Source organism: Pezoporus occidentalis, unplaced genomic scaffold (genome assembly GCF_034315485.1).
Source record: "Pezoporus occidentalis ecotype Australia unplaced genomic scaffold, CSIRO_AGI_Poc_V1 ctg12, whole genome shotgun sequence".
Taxonomy (NCBI): Eukaryota; Metazoa; Chordata; class Aves; order Psittaciformes; family Psittacidae; genus Pezoporus; species Pezoporus occidentalis.
Window position 1 is genome coordinate 5,672,003 of NW_026912994.1, and position 18,732 is coordinate 5,690,734.

An 18,732-nucleotide genomic window follows, 5' to 3' on the forward strand; every position below is an offset into this window, starting at 1 on the left:
TGCCAGGAGAGACTTTGGAGACAGCCTCCTAAGGCGTACTTGTGTGTGCTCCACTGCTTACACAGCACGTACAGCTACAAACACATTAATCATGACACTTGATATTAGCCTGAGATCCAGACACCAGGTGGATCAAGCGGAAGGTGAGGACATGTTACTGTGTTCTTCTTGCAAAGCACTAGCACATATGTACTTTGCAAACTGTATTGGTTTAGCAGTTCGGAAAGTTCACTTAAGAAAAGCCAGAGAGCACTGTGGAAAAGATGCAGCTGCACACGGCATGGTAACTCAGGCAGCCACCACTGCCCACAGGAACCAGGAAAGCAGTGGCTGCCCTCACACTGCAGTGGGTCTGCAGAAACCTCAGAGCTCAGCAAAGCTGCAGAGAGCAGCTGTCCTGCCACCAATGTCCTAGGACACACATATCTAAAAAAAGGTATCTGGTGAAGCAAAGTGGGTGTAGGGAGGTCAGCAGACTAGTGTGGCTAGATTGACTTCCTGGCCAAACCATTCATTCAGACAGATGAAATGATGGTTTCCAAAACACCCCTGAGCAAACCTCCAAGAAACCTCTGGCAATAGGTCTGTGACAGATACTCAGCCAGACTGAAGAGCTTTAACATTCAGAGCTTTTGCACTGCTGGAGGCAAGAAATATTTGTTGTTGTTGCTCAAATGAACAGACATCTATAAAAACACAGCTCTTTTACTTGAAAAACGGCAGGCTGCAGTTCTGTGCAACCCTGGGTAAAGGGAAAACCAAAAATCTCACCAATCCCTTTTAGAGGCACAGTTATATTCCCATTTGAGTCAGTAGGAATTACTGCTGGAACATAAATACCAGGCATTTTATTTTTACCTCCCTGTTCCCCAGAGCATGCATGGAGGGGAGGTCTTTCTGATCAGGCTCATGCAGCAGTGGACTCATCTACAGGACTCAGATCTCTAACGGGGAAAGGCTTCTTACAGAGCAACTCAGAAGAAAATATCAGGCTTCTCTTTTTTGACCCACATTAATCACAGATTGTATTTGACAGGAAGGAAATATGCTTCCATAACCAGAAGTTAATACAAAATAAGGCTATGATGACAAGTTACCACAGCAGGGCACGATCTTGTTTTAGGTGAGGCAAATCTTCTGATTTATGTATGGCTTCATTTCTTATCCCAGAAAAACAGCCTGAGAGAAGAAGATTTTTCCACAGAAGTCAAATATGATGAGCCAGAATGGGAACTCTGTAATCCTATTAGCATGTGCATTTAAATCAACATTTTTCGCAGAAATAATTCCATTCATGAATGAAAGCCAATAATGACAATCTGACCAATGAGCACATAAATCAGCTCTGCTGTGCTCGACAGAGCCCATTTTCCATATTTAGTGATTCCTGTAAAATAACATTTCTGACAAAGATGGAACTGAATCAGATGCGGGTGAAAGACTAACTTGGTCTTTAGTCAAGCTATTACTGCTTGGAGAATGTGAATCTCTGTACCAGGAAATCTTGGAAAGCAGGTGTCATCTAGACCCATCCTATGACAAAGCAAAGCCTCTATTACATTATTTCACGTAAACCAATAGGAATTATGTAAACCATCAAAATGCACCCTCTCCTGCCCTTTCCAAGAGCATCTCCTTCACCATGCAGACTGTAGGTTCCAGTTCACAGCTCTCAGCTCCTCGAGGCTTTATATTCTCCTTTGGGAAATGCTGCTAGAAGAGCCATCTTGGATCTGCTCAAGGGCTTCAGGGATTAAGTTGTACTTGACAGATGCAAAGATGGCAGAACGAGCTTTGAAAACTGCATATTTGGTCTATTTTGTGCTTTTATATTAAATGTCCAAAACACGCTTAGTGAAACATTTTTATTGGCACTAGTCAGGATTACAAAACCTTGCGGCTTAGGCAGATGACAGTGCCGATCCTGGTTTTAGTGTTAGAGCCTACTCTGCCTGTAAAACCTGTCATGGATTTGCAAAAATATGGGAGGCGACAACATTTGGATAATACAAAGTCACTTTACAGCTATTTCTCAAGTGAAAACACTACTTCATAACAATATAAATAATGCATCTGACAACTTTTAATGTCAACAGATAAATTGTCTCCTCAGGCACTGCCTCCAAAAAAGGTTCCAGAGAAGAATGTAAGTGAACATGAGGAAATTTTCAGGTCCATGTCACACAAAGATAGAGGACAAGTTCCTTGAAAAACTCTTTATATTGGAAGCTCGTTTCTTTTCAAAATGGAATTGCAAAACTTGACTTGGAATCCTCCATCGCTCCCCACTTGCTCCCACCTCTGCTCAGCCGCTGTATGTGTGTTACACCGCAGACCTACCACATACTTTGGCATGAGCAGAAAATGAGAACAGACTACACAGGACCCAGTTTCACACCAGAGGGTAAAGACACATTCAAACTACATGACTGAAATCCAAATGCAAATTCTCAGAGGTTCAAATGTTCTCCCTAACTTTATAATCTCCTGGAAATGAGCAGAACTGAGAAAGTTCAACTGAATTTTCTGGTTGTGTCTTGGACTATCATTTGAAGCTTCAAGCTGGAAGTAACATCAAAAGGCAAAAATCAATCTGGCAGAATTCTCACAATTCCATTTATGTGGATGAAATTACTTCTTTCCAAACTCAAGAAGAGTGGTCTGGAGTTAATATTTTATGCAAAGGTTTCTAGTCCAATAGAGAAAGTAGCCTACACTGCTAAAAGCAGACATACTTGATAATCACTGTCATGTAAAAACTCAACGTTTGACTTTCTGTCAACATGTAAACAAGACTAACTTCCAAAGAGAACAGGGGAAAAAAGAAGGACTGAAAACTAAATTAATCACACAACGTTCAGAACTCACTGCTTCTTTTTTAATAGCTGATATTTCTTAGAAACAGGAAAGAAGAGCTGCTTTGAGTTAGAGAATGATCTGCAGAGTTCCCTTTAATTACACTGCAGAGCAGAGGATGCTCCTGGAGGATTCTGCTTGTAGGTTTTTGCCATTGGAAAATGGTTTTAATATTCAGCTTCCTGATCATTACTTCCAGGTAAAAACCTAAGCTGGGGAAAACAAGCATTTGACTAGCTGAGGTGGGCAAACACTGTCACTTGGAGAAGCGCATTTTTGCTGCTGGCAGCAGCTCACCTCATGCTCTCAGCAGTCAAGGAGCTCTGCACACTTGTGCCCTAGGGTGATGCAGAGCAATAACCCTGTAGGAGCCTCTCTCTTTCCATTAACTACAGAGGGAGTCTGAGGAAATTACACCCTTAGCTAAATTTAGTTATTGCGAATCCCCTTCCCACATTTAAGTATGTTTCATACCAGGCCGATCTCGCAGCAGGAAATGATTAGCAGAAGTTAAGCATCTGACAATTCACTTTAATGAGCAATAACTCATGGCAACCTGCCATTAGCTTCAGTTGAATAGTTTTTATTTTTAGCTGGTGTTGCTCAGATGCAGCTTTCATCCAGCATGTGCTGGGAAAGCTGACATCCCAAAGTAGTCTCCAGGTCTTGGTTGTGCCAGTCGGAGTGTCAGGGCTTGAGAGCTCCAGTTCCTGGAGGTCAGAGAAAAGTCACTGCAGTTCTGGGAAAGTTTCAAAGAGTGAGATAAAACCAAAAGCCTGGAGAAACAGCACAGAGGCACATGGTCTCAAGAGACCTTGCAAGAGAAGTTACTGAAATCCTGAGAGCATGTTGAATGAGCGAGCTGGGTCTCCAGGGAGAAAAACAGCAGAAGGAGAATGCACAGAGAGACAGCCTGCTGAAATAAAACATGACTTTGTTACTGTTTCAAGAGTTCCTTGTAAGAGGAACAGCTACAGAATTCATCTCTATTGTATCTGCTGCTTTATGTGGACTTTGTATTATTGTCAGAGGTGACTCTAAGGAGGACACAGGAAAAAGAGGAAGGCAAGTCCTCAGATGAATACAGGGCAGGGTCTCTTCTCCTAGAGGCGTGCATTTAACGGAGGAGCTGCTGCACATAAAGGCAGAATGTGTCTTTGTGCCTCTGAAGAAACTCGCAGGAGAAGTGTGCAACTCGACTCCACGGCCCCAAGCCCTTAAATAGCAACTGGAACACCTGCAGTCCTCTTCTCCAGGTATCCCGCTCAGAAATGGGTTTCCATATAAGCTTACAACTGTGATGGGTATCTACGATTTCTCTGAAGGTAGGTTTTGAGCCTTTTTCTCTCCATTTATGATTTTTAAAAATTCATCCTGCTCCAGAGTCCCATCTGATCCCTTGCATAAGCTGCTGTGAGTTCATGACAGGAAAAATAAGAGAACAAGCATCTACAGAGTGAATCCACTAACCACTGGTGAGATACTCCTAGCCAGATCCTATCCCAAAATACTATGAAATAGGTATGTTATTGGCCTGATTGAAGTCCTTCAAGGGAACCTTGCTTATCTCCCCGGCAAAGCAGTAACTTTTTAGAATAGATTTTTAGTGAATAGAAAGATGTGGAAATGCTCAGAAAAAGAGCAGCTGCTCCACACGGTAGTGTTTGAGGCCAGACACAGTATTTCTATGCACTCAATTTCATTCACCCATTCTCGTGCCTTGGGTTTGCGCCCAGCACATGTGCTGGACCAGCCCAGAGCAAAGCGACAGCAAGTCCCATACATCTGCTGGGAGCACACGTTGAAGCAGCCTTCCTGTAACACGTCACAGCCTGGAGAGTAGATTTCTGAAATCCAGAGGCATGCATGTTGTTTCAGCAAGGAAAGGAAATAAAAAGTCACAACTAATAAGATCCAGAAAGGGCATGCTTTTTTTTTTTTTTTTTTTTGAACAAATCAACATTTATTTCAATTTAGTCAAACAAATCCTTGAAGCAGTTCTCTAAGTTCTACTTTACATTTTGTATTTACACTGTCCTCGTTCTGTGACAAAAATAAATGAATTCCCGACCCTGAAGTTTCAAGAATAAGCGGCACTAGAGCAAAAAGAACAAAGCTCCAAACACAAAGCCCCTCAATATATTTTGATAGGAGACTTATGCATGTTCCATAAAGAAGTTCTAACCCTGAACCTTTATGGACACCTATACGCTATGATGACAGGGGAAATGTCATGTTTGAAGCTGAACAAGAGCAGCAGCGTTTGCTGGCCTTTGCAAGTATACTGTTACTTTTAGCATAAGGAACTGTGAAATGCTTAAGACACCCACATAGAAGCAGACTTTTAAACTTTGATCTAAGCAGCTTTGCTCTGTTGGGAGTGTAAGGGTACCAGAGTAGGTGAATACTATCTTTTACCTTGGTAATGGGCATAAAACCAAACTTTATTACACATGGTTTCCAAGCAGCTGTTAGTACAACACAAGCCTTATTCTTCTGCAAAGTGTCAAGGGTCAGCTTCATTCAGCAGCTCCCAAATTGAGCTACTGCAAGAATTTTGAAGTCATTTGTCAGTTAAATGACTTCATTGCTAAGGTGAGCTCTGCCTTATGCTTAAAGCGAGCAACCTCTATGGACCACTGCTGGTGGACCACTCTGAATGAGGGGAAAGGAGGGAGGAAGACGACATTTGAATATCATATTTTGTCCCCTACTTCAAAGGAAACTGTGACTATGTACCCAAACAGTTCCTCACGGGAACAACAGAAGACTACCAGTGACAAAATAAATTGAAATTGGGGGAAAAAAAGCAAGCACAGAACCCAAAAGCTTTTGGGGATAGGAAGGAAAACTGCATGTTGAGAAAGAAGAGATTGGTCATTAAACTTTCCAGGCACACATAGGGCTCAGAAAGCACAGAAAACAAGCAGAACAAACAAACACAACTGTGTGCATCTTAGCGTCAGCTTCTTTTGCCAAATGCAGTAGCTTCCAACATTCAGCAGCTGTCTCTTGCTTTCTAGTGCTGTGGAGTTCTCTTTGGTACTTGGAGGCTGTCAGGAGCTCCGGGCAAAGAGAAAGTCTTTGTCCATTTACCAACCAATTCCAAAGGCGCTGATCTTGAATAACTTTACTAAGCAAGAGTGACACAGATGTCTAGGAAAGGGGGCTTTTCTCTTAGTAAAGTTGTGGTAGGTGCAGTGGAAACCCAAGGCAATCTACATGCTTGACAAATTGTGCCTAGGTAAGAACAGAGTCCTCCATGAACGTCTCTCATTTGTTCACTCTTAAATTATTCAGGCTCTGACAGCCCCTGAAAAGAAAAGAATGGAATAAGAATAAGTTGCAAGTGGTGCAGGCGAGAGTGGACACCACGTAACCACCAAGAACAACAAGGCTGGGGTGTTTGACGACAGACACACTGCAGCTGGAGCCTCCAAGGCTAGAGCCCAAAGCAGCTTCCTCCATGCGCTCATCCTCCAGAAATACCAGCGGGAAATACAAGCTCACAGCAAAGGTACTGGTTGGGATGAATTAAAGGAAGTAATGAATGAAATAAATGCAAACAGTGTTTTGGAAATAAAACACACAGATAAGAACTGCTGGTGCTTGTGATGTTTTGCTCTTCGAACACAGCACAGGGAAATGGCTAAGCAGCTTGGAGACTTTTAACTGCACACTTAAGACCATCAGACTTGTGGGAAGCTTTAATTTACTTGGCTTAAGTAGGAAAATCAGAACATTGCTCTCAATCTCACATAACAGGCCCCCACGATCTACATCTTGATTTTTCATTTGACAGCTCTCCATGGTAGGGAGCAGTTCTGTGAGGAACCTTCTCCATGGTGCCAGTCAACAAGTTTATCAAATTTCATGTGATGAATCACTACTGCACTCTATCTGCGTCAGCAAGAAAGATGGGACAGGCACTTGAAATCTCAGAGAGCACCTGCTGTATAGGAACAGGAGAGCTCTCTGCAGCACCCTGTCAAGGTCTCAGCCTTCTGAAGCTGTGCAAGTGCCTTGACTCAGCCATCAGCCTCCCCAGTAAGGCTAGTCCTGAGAAACTCATTGATTATGAACTGCACTGCTTCATCCCCAGCTGCATCTCTGTGTCTAATCACAAATAGCTATAAAAACACTCTACCAAACAACATGTCTAATAAGTGATTATCATTACAAAAGCCATCTTCACTATTGCTGAGTAGCTGCTTTCTTTTGGCTCCATCTTTCAAGGTAATTAAGAGAAAGAAACACTTGAACACAACAGCAAGGGCTGGACTAGTCTACCAGCAGAGGCTGTTTGTTTCTGGACAGATTTTGTCAAGTATGTGTGATCTCTTACTGCAGTGTAAGATGTCAGATCACAGACACCCAACTGCCTGACAGTTTAGTAGCTCCAGGACAAGTGACTGTGGTAAATGTTCAGCAAGCATTAGCCTTTAGATGGCCTCGAGGCATTTCTTAGACACACCACCAGACCAGATTTTACAGTAGCACAGCTTTGAGCAGCTACAGTCCTCCCTGAGCAGCCCAGGAGGTTCAAGCCTGAGTAATTTCCCTGATACTAAGACAAATTCAAGTAAGATGCTGCTGTCTGCTCAGCACCTGCGCCCTGGCAGGAGCTGTGCTTTGCTATTGTGGAGCTGAAGTTACTACTGTAATATTCAAAGTGTTTGCTTCCTTCTTGCCTAAAGCTATGATTTTCCTCCTGCTGCCCTAGAAAGGATCCCTGATGATTAATACTTCTGTTTCCTAAAGGAAGCTATTCAGTCTCCCCATGCTTCAGCTGAGCACAGTGTTTGAACATTTTGTTGATACTCAGGGTTCAAACTACAGAACATACAAACAATGCCAGACTTCAGGCACTTCACTAGTATTAGCTGTGAACCATCTTTTTACATCGTACCACTCAGATACATTTGGATCTAAAATACACTTGCATTTCTAATTAAAACAGATTACCATTAGTGACTAAAGAATGTCTTAAATCAGAATCCTCAGGCCATAAAAGCTAATTGCATGATGCTAAAACTGGATTTCAAAAATATACGTATTATACCCCCTGCAGGACTAATTAAGCAACATCTCTTCAAAAAAGTTCTCAAAAGTGTATTTATTCAGCATGTGGTTAAATTATACTGGGTTGTGCAACACTTTTCATAGCTTGCCTTGGCACTGTAAAAGCAGCAGCAGACAGCTGAGGCCTTGTTCGTCAGGAGTGCTCAACACAGGCAAAACTGATTCGGGACCGCAGCGAGCCCCAGTGAGAAGGAACACACATGCTGGGTCATGCTCTCTGCCTCACAACCACCTAGATGCTGCCTTCACCCCTAATGCAATCCTGCTGCTCCCCGCTGTGCAGCAGGTGTTGGCTTGGCCACAGTTAACTGGTGCCACTGAATGAGTTGATGTGAGTGTACATGTGTGATGTGCTTCTCAGGACATGCAGGCCTATAAAAAGGCTGAAATCAACTGGTAGATATAAAACTGGAAGCAATAACTACTGACTACTGGATACTCATTTTGTCAACAATTACCTACATGACTTCAAGAAAGTTTTGGAGCACCCACTGAACTGTAATGTCTTTTAAGATAGGTTATAATGTGTTTTGAGACAGGTTAAGACTGCATGTCTTGGGGCTGTAAGAAACCTCTTTTCATTAAAGCGGCACATGCATTATGAAGGGAAGAGGGAAAAAAAAACCCAACACAGTGTAACAGGGTACATCCTTGGCTGCTACTCTGTAGCTGTAATTGCCAGCAAGCCTAAACTGCATGACAAAGTGTCCTCAGTGGATTTATCTGTAACTAGCAATGTACCACTCCCAGCTCTCCTTGCGTGCTCAGGGCTGCTTGCTCCATGTGAAATCTGAACATGGAAAAATGCCTGAGAAACAGTAACAGCTGAGACACCTCCAGAATCACTAAATCCAGTCCCTCCTTATCACAGGTTAAGAGTCCACCTCTTTCCTAGGTGTTTAAGCTGTCTTGTGCTAGCGAACAAGGGTTATTTGCTCAAACCTGACATATAAACTGTACTTGTGCTTTCTGGTACAGAGCAACAGTAAATTTCCATGTTTAATGTGCAACCTTCCAATGCAAAAGATAATTTGTCTCCACCAGAAACCACCTACTGGTTCCTCAGGATCACATCTGCTAATGGGTTCCCAGCGGGTCTGGCTCCCAAGCTTTACCCCTTTACATAACTTCAGAGTCTTGCATAACTTGGAAGATATTTGCAGGGATCCAAGATTCCAAAGCTGTTGAGCTGTACCAGGACTAGCAATGGCTGTAATATATGGAATAACCAAGTGCACTGAGGTGCAATAAGGGCAACAGAATAGTAATTACTAACTCCTCATGTGCCAACATGTAGCAACAAAACAGGAGAAGTATTTTTGCCATTTTCCAAAGGTACTAAGCAACCACCGTATAGTTGAGGAGCACCTGTAAGCATTGGGAAGTGCTGGGAGGTAAGAAACCAGTCAGAGCTATAGTGGGCTTCCTGCAACATGGTGTTACACATGTTACATTAGAGAAAAGCATACAACGAGTACATAAAATTGGTCTCTCTTCTCATCAAACAGAAGAAACCCCAAGGGCTGTTCTACTATAAACTGCTGCAACTCAGTTTGCAAGTTCTACTTCTCATCTCGTTTGGACTTCTCTGGTGAAATGTTCATATTTTGTCCTAATTATCTGAAAGAAGTCCGCGTGTGATTTCCGTGTTCTCCGTCTGCCAGGGAGAGGACTACAGGGCTGGTCCAGGATAGAGGACCACGATGGACTGAGAGGCATGTCAAACTCAACAGGAGACCCAATGGGCTGCACTAAATACCTGTAATCCAAGGAATGGTTTGCATTTAAGCATTATCAGCCACATCAAACATTACAAAATTGAAAGCAAACAGGTTAATGTTTGGTTTGTGGTTTTCTAATGGCAAAGAACATTAGCCAAGGGAGAAGTTTTCGAGCGTATCTCATTGGGTATTTTCTAACAATTCTTTACATGTGCTGCAGTCTTACTTATGATCTACAGATCTTTTTCAAGGAAATAGCCAGGTGTGCTTCTGTACTTGTTTTAAAAGTACCTTTACATGACATTGAACTGTGGGATGCAATATTAGCAATTGAACTGCTCTGCAATAGCAACTGATATGCAGTGGCTATACTGTCAAAGAACTGGATTTCCTTTCTGAATTGAAAATCACATCAGTAGATCCCTGCTGTAATAACGGACCAACCAATTCTTCTCTTTTGAAAAGAAACTGCAGCTTTTGCCAAAGATGAAAATGTTTTCATAAAGCCTGTTAACAGACAAGAATTACACTGAAACGTAACAGTGTTCTGGTGTGTTTGCGAAGTACCTTGATGTTATTTTTTAGACAGAAACACTTTGAGGTTTGGGTTTTTTTAACTTTAAAATCATAGATTAGTTTTCCTAATACATACACGAGTTTTAACAAGGCGTATGTTGAAACATAACAGTTTTGGAAAAAAAACCAAACAAACAACAAAATCCTTCTGGGATCATGTAAAATAACTGCCCACTTTGCTTCACTTCAAAATTGACAGATTTTATTTCAGCATCTGCACACTGAGTTCCTAAACAATACATCTATCTGGCACTTACTTTATAGGAAAGCAGCACGTTCAGTTACCCTGTGCTCCTTGCAGCAGACAGGGAGTTGTCCAAGCTATATTTTTCACAATTATCTCTTCTCTTTCCCTTAGAATAAAGTCTCCCTTCAGGCTGTTGACAAAATGAATAAAGCCCTGTGAATTCTTATATGCTCCTTGGAGTGAATGGGAAGTTTATGAGCTTTGCCTGCATAAAAGCAAACCCCATGTCTCTTTAAAGCTGGATGAATTTATGAAAGCTGAAAACAATGCAGCAATCCAAATAATAAGGATCCCCACCATGCATTCACCCCTAGATTAGTAAGTGAAAGCTGATCTTTACAGAAGCTCTTGCTATCCATTTTACGCATATGAACCAAGATCTGAAAGCTTTTCTGTACTTTCATCATATCCTGTATAAAACTACATCTCAAAAGATAAAGCTGAAAGATCAGTCACAAAGAGAGACACAAAGCTGGAGGATGAGGGGATAGCTTGCACTGAGAGAGCTAGAATTGTCTAGCAGTGTGCATGTAACTTTCAAAAAAGAAAAAAATAACACTAATATTACTTGTATCTTGGGAACCAAGAAAAAGTTGCTAAAGCATCCCGAACACTGGCACCGATATGGTAAACATCAGATTTGGCTGGTGGAAGATGACAGTGGTGACCAGAAAGTCATGTGCAGCAACCAGCTCTTTGAGAAACCTCAAACCTTTGTGGTCTTGGACACTTTGTGTTTTGTAGTAACATGAACCTACTGAAAACTTGACCTTTTGTATCCCTAACAAGGTTTCTACCCTCAAAAAACCCTGCTGCAAACAGGTAAGATATAAAACCACTTAGAACTAAATAACCCTAAAAAGACCTCACTGTTCCCCCAGCCTGCCAACAGAGCCATGACCATACTTATCCCTCAATTGTCCACATTCAGAGGCTGCTTATCAGCCTCATGACTTCTGCTGAAATCCTCCTACATCTCATTGCTATGTTCAAGGGATGACAGACATGCCACATACTCAAATACTAACAGGTTCAGATCAGTTAGTATTTACTGCAGAAGACTGGCAGGGGGACTCAGGCATGCTTCTGGGACAGGCTTAACATTGGACTGTCAGAAGCGTGGTAAAGCAGGTGCGGGAAAGCACATTTCCACACTAACAGAAAGAGCAGGGCTGTTTTTTGCAGACAGTATCTGCCTTGTGAGTTAATCCTGCCTGCTCAACTGAGCAGCGTTTTCATCAGCTTTTTTGTCCCTTCCGATAACTATCTGTCATGACCTACTCTGACTTCTGACTCAGCCTGCAGAAGTGGGAAAACACAAGACTTGGAAGAGATGTTCCTGTCATGGGCTTACCAGTATTCTCTTAATAACTCTAGAAGAAAAATAACAACAACTCTCCCAAGTCTCACCACAGCCATTTGCTTGTGAACCTGCCAGGAGAAAGAGCTGAGCACAACTCTGGCATGGGAGGCTGCCCACAGAAGACTAGTACACTTGATCCTCTTGACTCCACTGAGATGCAACTAATGAGCAACAGATGGACTTCACCCAAGTGAAGTTTGGGGAAGGTAAGAGTTTCCTCATATTTCTCATTCAGGAAGGACCAGGAAACTAAGTGAGCTTTGGTTGACACCCTCAATTTTACTATTGTTTTCTCCTCTGCCTCAGTTTGACGGAACTGCTTTGGCCATGAATTCCATTATGCTTTACACAGTGTAACCATGGCTCAGCCTGAAACACTAAATAAAATATGTTCAAATTAGGAAATGTTATGGGCTTGAATATATTACTGCAGATCACCCTCTTGCTACTACTCAGCACAAAGGTACCAGTTTCTTTAGCAAAGCTCTGCAGCTCACTGTAACACTGTCAGCACCTTCTATAAAAAGCACCATCAGATCTCACTTTTTACCTAACGAAGAAATAACTTTTATTAGCATGCTGTTGACAACCCTTGTAATGATGCTGGTTTGCCTAACTTCCAGTTAAGGCTTTGTTTCTGACCAGCTAGCAAAGATATGCAAGGTCATTGTATCACCATCACTCTGTCAAGAGAAGCTTACTCTGTTAATCTTACAGCAAAGAGGTTCACCAGACTGAGCCAGTATCAAATCAAAGACTCAGGGAACGATAGTAGGAAGAGGAAAATGAAGGAAAGAACAAAACCAAGGACAGTAAAAAAAAATCCAGAAGGAAGAGCAAAACTATAGGAGATAGGATAAGCCACAGGAAATTTAAATAAGAGCTTTACAAGTTTAAATACGAGTTTAGTACAGACACAAACCCACTCTCATTTTTAACATAATGAGATTAAAGATTTGATATTCTGATTAAGTTTCTTTTGTTCTGAAATTAAAAGTTATCATATGAACAACAGCCTGCTCAGAACGGCAACTGTTGAAGGAGGCAGAGGTACATTTCTTTACTGAAGCTGAATTGGTACATCCATTTAAATCCTTCCCTGTTTCTGGCTACCCTCAAGTAAAAAGTGTTTGATATTCTCACCTGAAGCCACTCTGCAGCCACGTAATATTACCTAGAATACGGTGTAAGGTGTTGCACTGTAAACTCATGCTGATAATAGACTACTCTTAACCACAGACTGGTTAAGAGTATCTTTGGGTTGTACCAGATGCATCCATAGCTAGCTTCTCAAATCCAGTAGATGAGAACATCTCCCTCCTTGTGCTCAAAGAAAAGCATTCCCTACACCTTGCTAGTGCTTTCCACCCTCTGGTGCCCCTTAGGGCAACAAAACCGCAGTGTGCCTTAGGTTGAGCTAGAACTGGATGAGCTCAGATACTGCAAAGAAATGTCCTCTAAATAAGAGCATGGGTACAGTCCAGCACACAAAATCTAGGTTAAATCTGAGTCACTGAGTAGCCTTTACAGGTCTACTGTACATCAGAGCCTGGAGTTCAGTCTCCACCTGACCCAAGCTCCATGCACTCACCACTGAGCTTCAGAGCTCTGTGCAGTAGGTAGCGCAGAGCAATAGCACTCACCCGCTGGACTTTGCTTTGTGTTTAAAGGCAACAAATTGTTGACCTTGTCCCACTCAAGGCATGCAGCTGACTGATTTCTAAGAAGAGTTCAACAACTTTCTAGTTATCAGAAGACCATCTGAATTCAAACCCTCCCATTAGTCTGCTTTCAGGGCCAATTTTGCAGCCCTAAGAAGCATCCCATTATACAAGGTCACTTAGCACTTGCGCATTTAGGAGGTACAGCAAAAAGCCTTTCTTGCCCACTCTTGACTGATTAAGGCCATTGGCCTAAAGGCTGTGCAAGTCTAGGCTCTTAAATATCCCTTTTTATGGCTGAAAGCAAGTGACAGACTCTTGCTTTGAGGCACTCCTATATTAGGATTCATATCTCTCCATACTTCACAACAGACAAGTAGTCCTTATTTAGTTCATACAGGAGACTATCAGGGTCAGAGCAAAACTGCAAATGGTACTAAGTGTCAGTTTCTTTCTCTGGATAGATCCCAGTAGCTTTGTACATGGGCAAGGCTGACGAGAACTGAAAATCACCAAGAGAAACAAGCAATAAAACAGTATCAAGGTCTCCACTGCTGCAACAGCCAGCATAAGATTGATGAAAAAGAGGAGTTTGAGTTCTCAGTCAAAATCCATCAGAGAAATGCCTAGTTACACCAAACTTACATTTTATGACCCAGAGTTTCATTTTTTCCAGCTCCTTATTATTATTGCTATTTAGGAAATCAAGCATCCACATCACCATCAAGCTCCACAGCATCAAAAGCACTGACACAGCTTGTGCTGACACAACCTGTGTTTGGGCATAGAGTGCATGCTCATCTTCTCAATTCCTCTCACTGAAGGGTTCATATTGGCACACAAAAAAACTCTACTCATTTGATACAAAAGATCAAGATACATCAGGCATCTGTCACCAGGTAAAGGCAGAGCCACATTTCCAAAGGCAAATGCAAGGTCATGTATGGGGCAGCAGTGAGAACAGCTCCAAGGTGCTTCACATCCATTTTAAACACAAACAACAGCCACCTATTTGCACTGCATGTCTGAGATCACTGAGAAGCCCTGGGATTAAATGTCTCCCAGAAGCAAAGATGATCACTGACAATGCAGAATATATCAAGTTAGAGCCTCAAAGGTCTAGCTGACACATTAAAGCATCTCCAAGCTTAATGGCAGAAGCTGCCAACATGAGAACAGTGATGCTGTAGTTTGGGGCACCCAAATCCCTCGTCAAATGTCAGGTTTGGTACCTGCTTATATTCAGGGAGTAGTATTTCCACATCTGACTACCTCTGATTTTCTTTAATACTTACAGCATAACAGCTAGCCTTTTACAACTTTTTGCCTGAAGTTTACTACTGAGGACAAGAAAGAAGTAAAGCAATTGGTATCTCAAAACACTTTTTGTCACTATCCTGGCAAATTAGAACTGCAGAGTTAACATTTCAGAAGGAGAGAGAAGAGCCAGCTGTTTCCCCTTCCCCCTTCTAGACATGCTTGCAGGCATGACAGGCAGCAGAGAGATTTTAATCTGTTAGAATCAACATTTTAAAGACCAGAGCCAGTAAAGCACAGGCTTTTTTTCATGGTAATAATTTAGTACCACAACCCTTCTCTTAGCAGCCCTACCCCTACAACCAGGTTACATAGTCTTTCTTAGAGGTTTCAAGACAGCAAGGTTTTGTACATTGACCTCACGAGCCACTTCTTTGGCATGAAGTAGCGTGTCTTCCCCATGCTGCAGAAGATCAATGTCTTATGAAATCATAGCAAACTCTATCACCACCTAGTTTGCTGCTGTCACCACATAACTGTGACTTTAGTTCAGTAACTGGGCAAACAGAGCTCCTACACTGCAAATGTGTGCCTTAAGAAATCAATAAACCCACCCATCCTCAAAGTCATCTTTATCTGGTGATGTACAAATGGGTTCCACAAGTACAAAAAAAATGTATTTAAAAGCTTTCATTTAAAAAAATAAAAAACGACCCACAACAAAAGGCAAGTTTGTTTTTTTTTTTCTTTTGGGACATTTTTTTTTGCTTGGCCATTCAGAGAAGAGGAAACACTGAAATGCTGCACACAGATCTTCAACAAACTCATATTATCCAGAACAAGTTCAAGAGCTGTATCACAGCATAAAGACTACAGGCTGGGAAATCTCCAGTCAAAGCATCTGAACTGCCCTGCTCCTTGTAAACGCCAGATTTCTATTTTATTTTTACAAGCCCCTCTAGCTGCTGCGGCTTTCCCACATCTCTCCGAGCGTTTCAGCCCAGCCAGCTTCCCCAGACCTTCCCAATTCACCATTCACAGATCTGCGAACTGTGAGAAACAGATGTTCTCAAAGCATTTTGCTCCTATCCAAGACCAAGAAAGACTGGAAAGACTAAAAAAAAACAGAACTCGGATTTAAGCAAATATTTCTCCCTGCCCTATTGACCTCACAGTCCCAAGGTGTTTCCTACCAGCAACGATAAAAAGTGTCCTGTCAGCTTCAGACCTCTCCCTCCCGGTGCCCGTGGCCGGCCTCCCGGAGGCTTGCGGGGGCCACCGGGCTGCGGGACGCCCGGCCCAGCCGCTCCCCGCCTTCACCTGCCCCTTCCCCCGGCGTCCCCGGGCAGGGCGGGCTGGCGGCGGGGCACTGCCGAGCTCCCGGCCCCTCAGCGCCTGCCCCAGACTCCTGGGGGAGAGCTCCCCACGCCCCGGCCCCCACCGACCTTTGCAAGAGGAGCAGCAGCAGCAGCACTTCGCCAAGAGCCATCCTACACCGGAGCGGGCGGGATAGCCGCGCCTGCCCGCTTTCATGCTGCCTTCGGGCTGCTCATGGCAAGGAGCCACCGGTCCGCTTAGGAAAAACAACAGAGCACGGAGGAATTAAAGAGAGGGAAAAAAAAAAAAAAAAAGGAAAAAAGGCCTAAGGCAAAAAAAAAAAAAATAAATTTAAAAATAGCCGCGATAAGCACCCGCGCCGCCCGCAGCCGCCGCTCCCGCCGTGCCGCCGCACCTCGGGGGCGGGGCGGCCCTCGGACCCCGCACCGCCTCCTGCAGCGGGGCGGTGGCGGGCGGGGCGCGCTGCACGGCCGCGGGGACCGGGACGGCCGGGGCTGCCGCCGCTGTGTGGAAAGGGGACGGGTGTACAGCGGGAAGGGGCTGCAGCTGCGCCCGGGCGGGCGACTTCCGACGTCGGGAGAGAGACATAAAAACTGCCTGGGAGGAAGTCTGCTACAGCTCTGATAGGTCGTGGAGGGGGCTCCTCCGAAGTCTTTAAAAGGCAAAACTTGCATTGCCGTGGTTTTTTTTTAATTAAGTTCACAACTTTTTTCTTTTTCTCCCCCCCCCCCCCCCCCTTTCCCGTTCTTTAGCGCAAGGCTCTGACAGCTAAAACTTTTTACAACTAGTTGAAAATACTAACTAGAATACTAACCAGCCTGCTGGGATCCCAGTGGTTCTGCCTGTGTTCTCCAGGAGACTTGCCTGGGGCACTGCAGGGTAAATGCTTACCCTTCTGACACACGGACACCTAAGACCCAGAAGTACAGCTTGCTTTGGAAGGTGCCAGCCTGTTGTGTTAGGATTTCCCACCTAAAGCATAGAAAACTAGATGTGCCAAAACCCTCTGGAACTTTGCTGGAGGCAGCTGGTAGGAGAGGTCGGGCAGGATTCCAGAGTGGCAGCATCATAGTTTTGCACTCTTGCACTAAAGCTGTACAAACCCAATGAGCTGCTTCTCCCAGGCAGAAATCCATGCTGAGAGGGAACAGCAGAAGGGAGATGTACTGTGCTCTGTGCCTCTGCGTGCCAAGGCTTCAGCCTGAGCAGGCATGGCTGTACCAATGGTGATCTGGATTAAGGCTTTCAGTTTTCTGCATAATGTTTTTTTTGAGCAATAGTGCCATGGGGCCAAGGGGCAAGGGCCATGTCTGGACAGAAGATGAGGGCTGCGACTCCAGCACAACATTCACAAACCCACCCTGGATTCTACCTATGTAGTGGGTGCTCCTGCCCAGAGTGGCCTGTGGTGGATGATTTCATGTAGCTGCCAGGCAGCACCGTGTGGACCCTAGAGCCATCCTGGTACAAGGACCCCATTACCTGGTAGGAGCATGCCAGAGACCCTCCCCAAGAGACTCCCTCCACCATAATAACCAATAAAACCTTCCTGCTTCACTTCTGGCTGCGCTGTAGGAACTGTTCTTCGACTACAGCCACACTGCAAAGACTGTTCACCTCATAACAAGCCAGGAGCACAAAGTTTTCCTGCCAATGCCCTTGAGCACCAAGGTGCTTTTCAATGTTCAAGAAAGAAAGGAACCTTAACTCTGTTTCCACTTTGCTGAGTGTTTTCTTTGACTTGGGTCTTTGCCTATCTGGGAGATGCAAGGTGCCTGTAGCAGGGTGATAATACTTTTCACCGGGAGCAGAAACCGCAGCTGCTGCTGGAGAAGGAAGAGGTGGGATGGGAACCAGCTAGGGCACCCCCACCCTTCTGCATCTCTCCCTTTCCCCTAGACCATTTGTCTCTGCCGCAGTGCCCCAGGCAGCCACTCTTCAGGTGCCAGGCAGTGAGAAAGCACCAGCTTAGGGCCTCCAAACGATTCAGGGAACTCGTAGCAGGGATTTTTTGAGAAGGCGGCTCTTCACTTCTCCACTGCTTTCTGCTTCATAGAACACCTCTCTCTCCTGTGATCCCCTCCCTCACACCATGACCACCATCTGCCCTAGGGGCTGGCTGCCTCCCACCTAAACTCAGCCTGCTTCATGCAAACAGAAAAAAAGGGGTGAGATGAACATGCTCTTCACTGTCATTTCGCTGTTCCTGGGGCATCTGCCCGGCAATATGGGCTCTGAGCACTCCCTGTGCAGTGCACGGTATGCCTGCGCCCTGCTCGTGGTGGGCTTTAAAAGTCATCATAAGGAAATCTGTGAGACTCCTCATAGAGGGAACTAGGAAACACCCTAAAAGTAGCATTTCACCTCTAAGTTCCCGCGGCTCTCGGCAGAGCTGCCCGCTGCGAGCGCCCACCTTGGGGGCAGCAGCCCGGGCTGTGCGGGGCCTACCGCCGCCGGTCCCGCGGAGCGGGCGGATGGGACGGCGGGCGGGGACATCTAGCGGCCAGGCCTGGCATCGCAGCCTGCCATGGTAGGGGGCGAAACCCGCCATCACGAAGCGCGAAGCCTGCCATGGGAGATGAAGCAGGCTGCGTTGCTGGGAGCAGGGAGGGGCTTGGCCGATCTCACTCA

At 44.4% G+C, this 18,732-nt stretch overlaps 1 protein-coding gene across 13 annotated transcripts in view; it reads right to left on the minus strand.

Annotated features, from left to right (window-relative positions):
• Positions 1-18,732, minus strand: part of KALRN (kalirin RhoGEF kinase) — a 520,424-nt gene that overhangs the window by 65,164 nt on the left and 436,528 nt on the right. Inside the window, exon 36 of one of the 13 annotated variants that reach the window (XM_062607053.1) lies at positions 4,770-6,169. The exons of the other annotated variants lie outside the window; for them this stretch is intronic. Coding sequence (XP_062463037.1) covers positions 6,153-6,169 — 17 coding nt within the window. The 3' untranslated portion in view covers positions 4,770-6,152. Of the gene's footprint in view, positions 1-4,769; positions 6,170-18,732 lie in introns of those variants that run through there. 13 annotated transcript variants of the gene reach the window in all.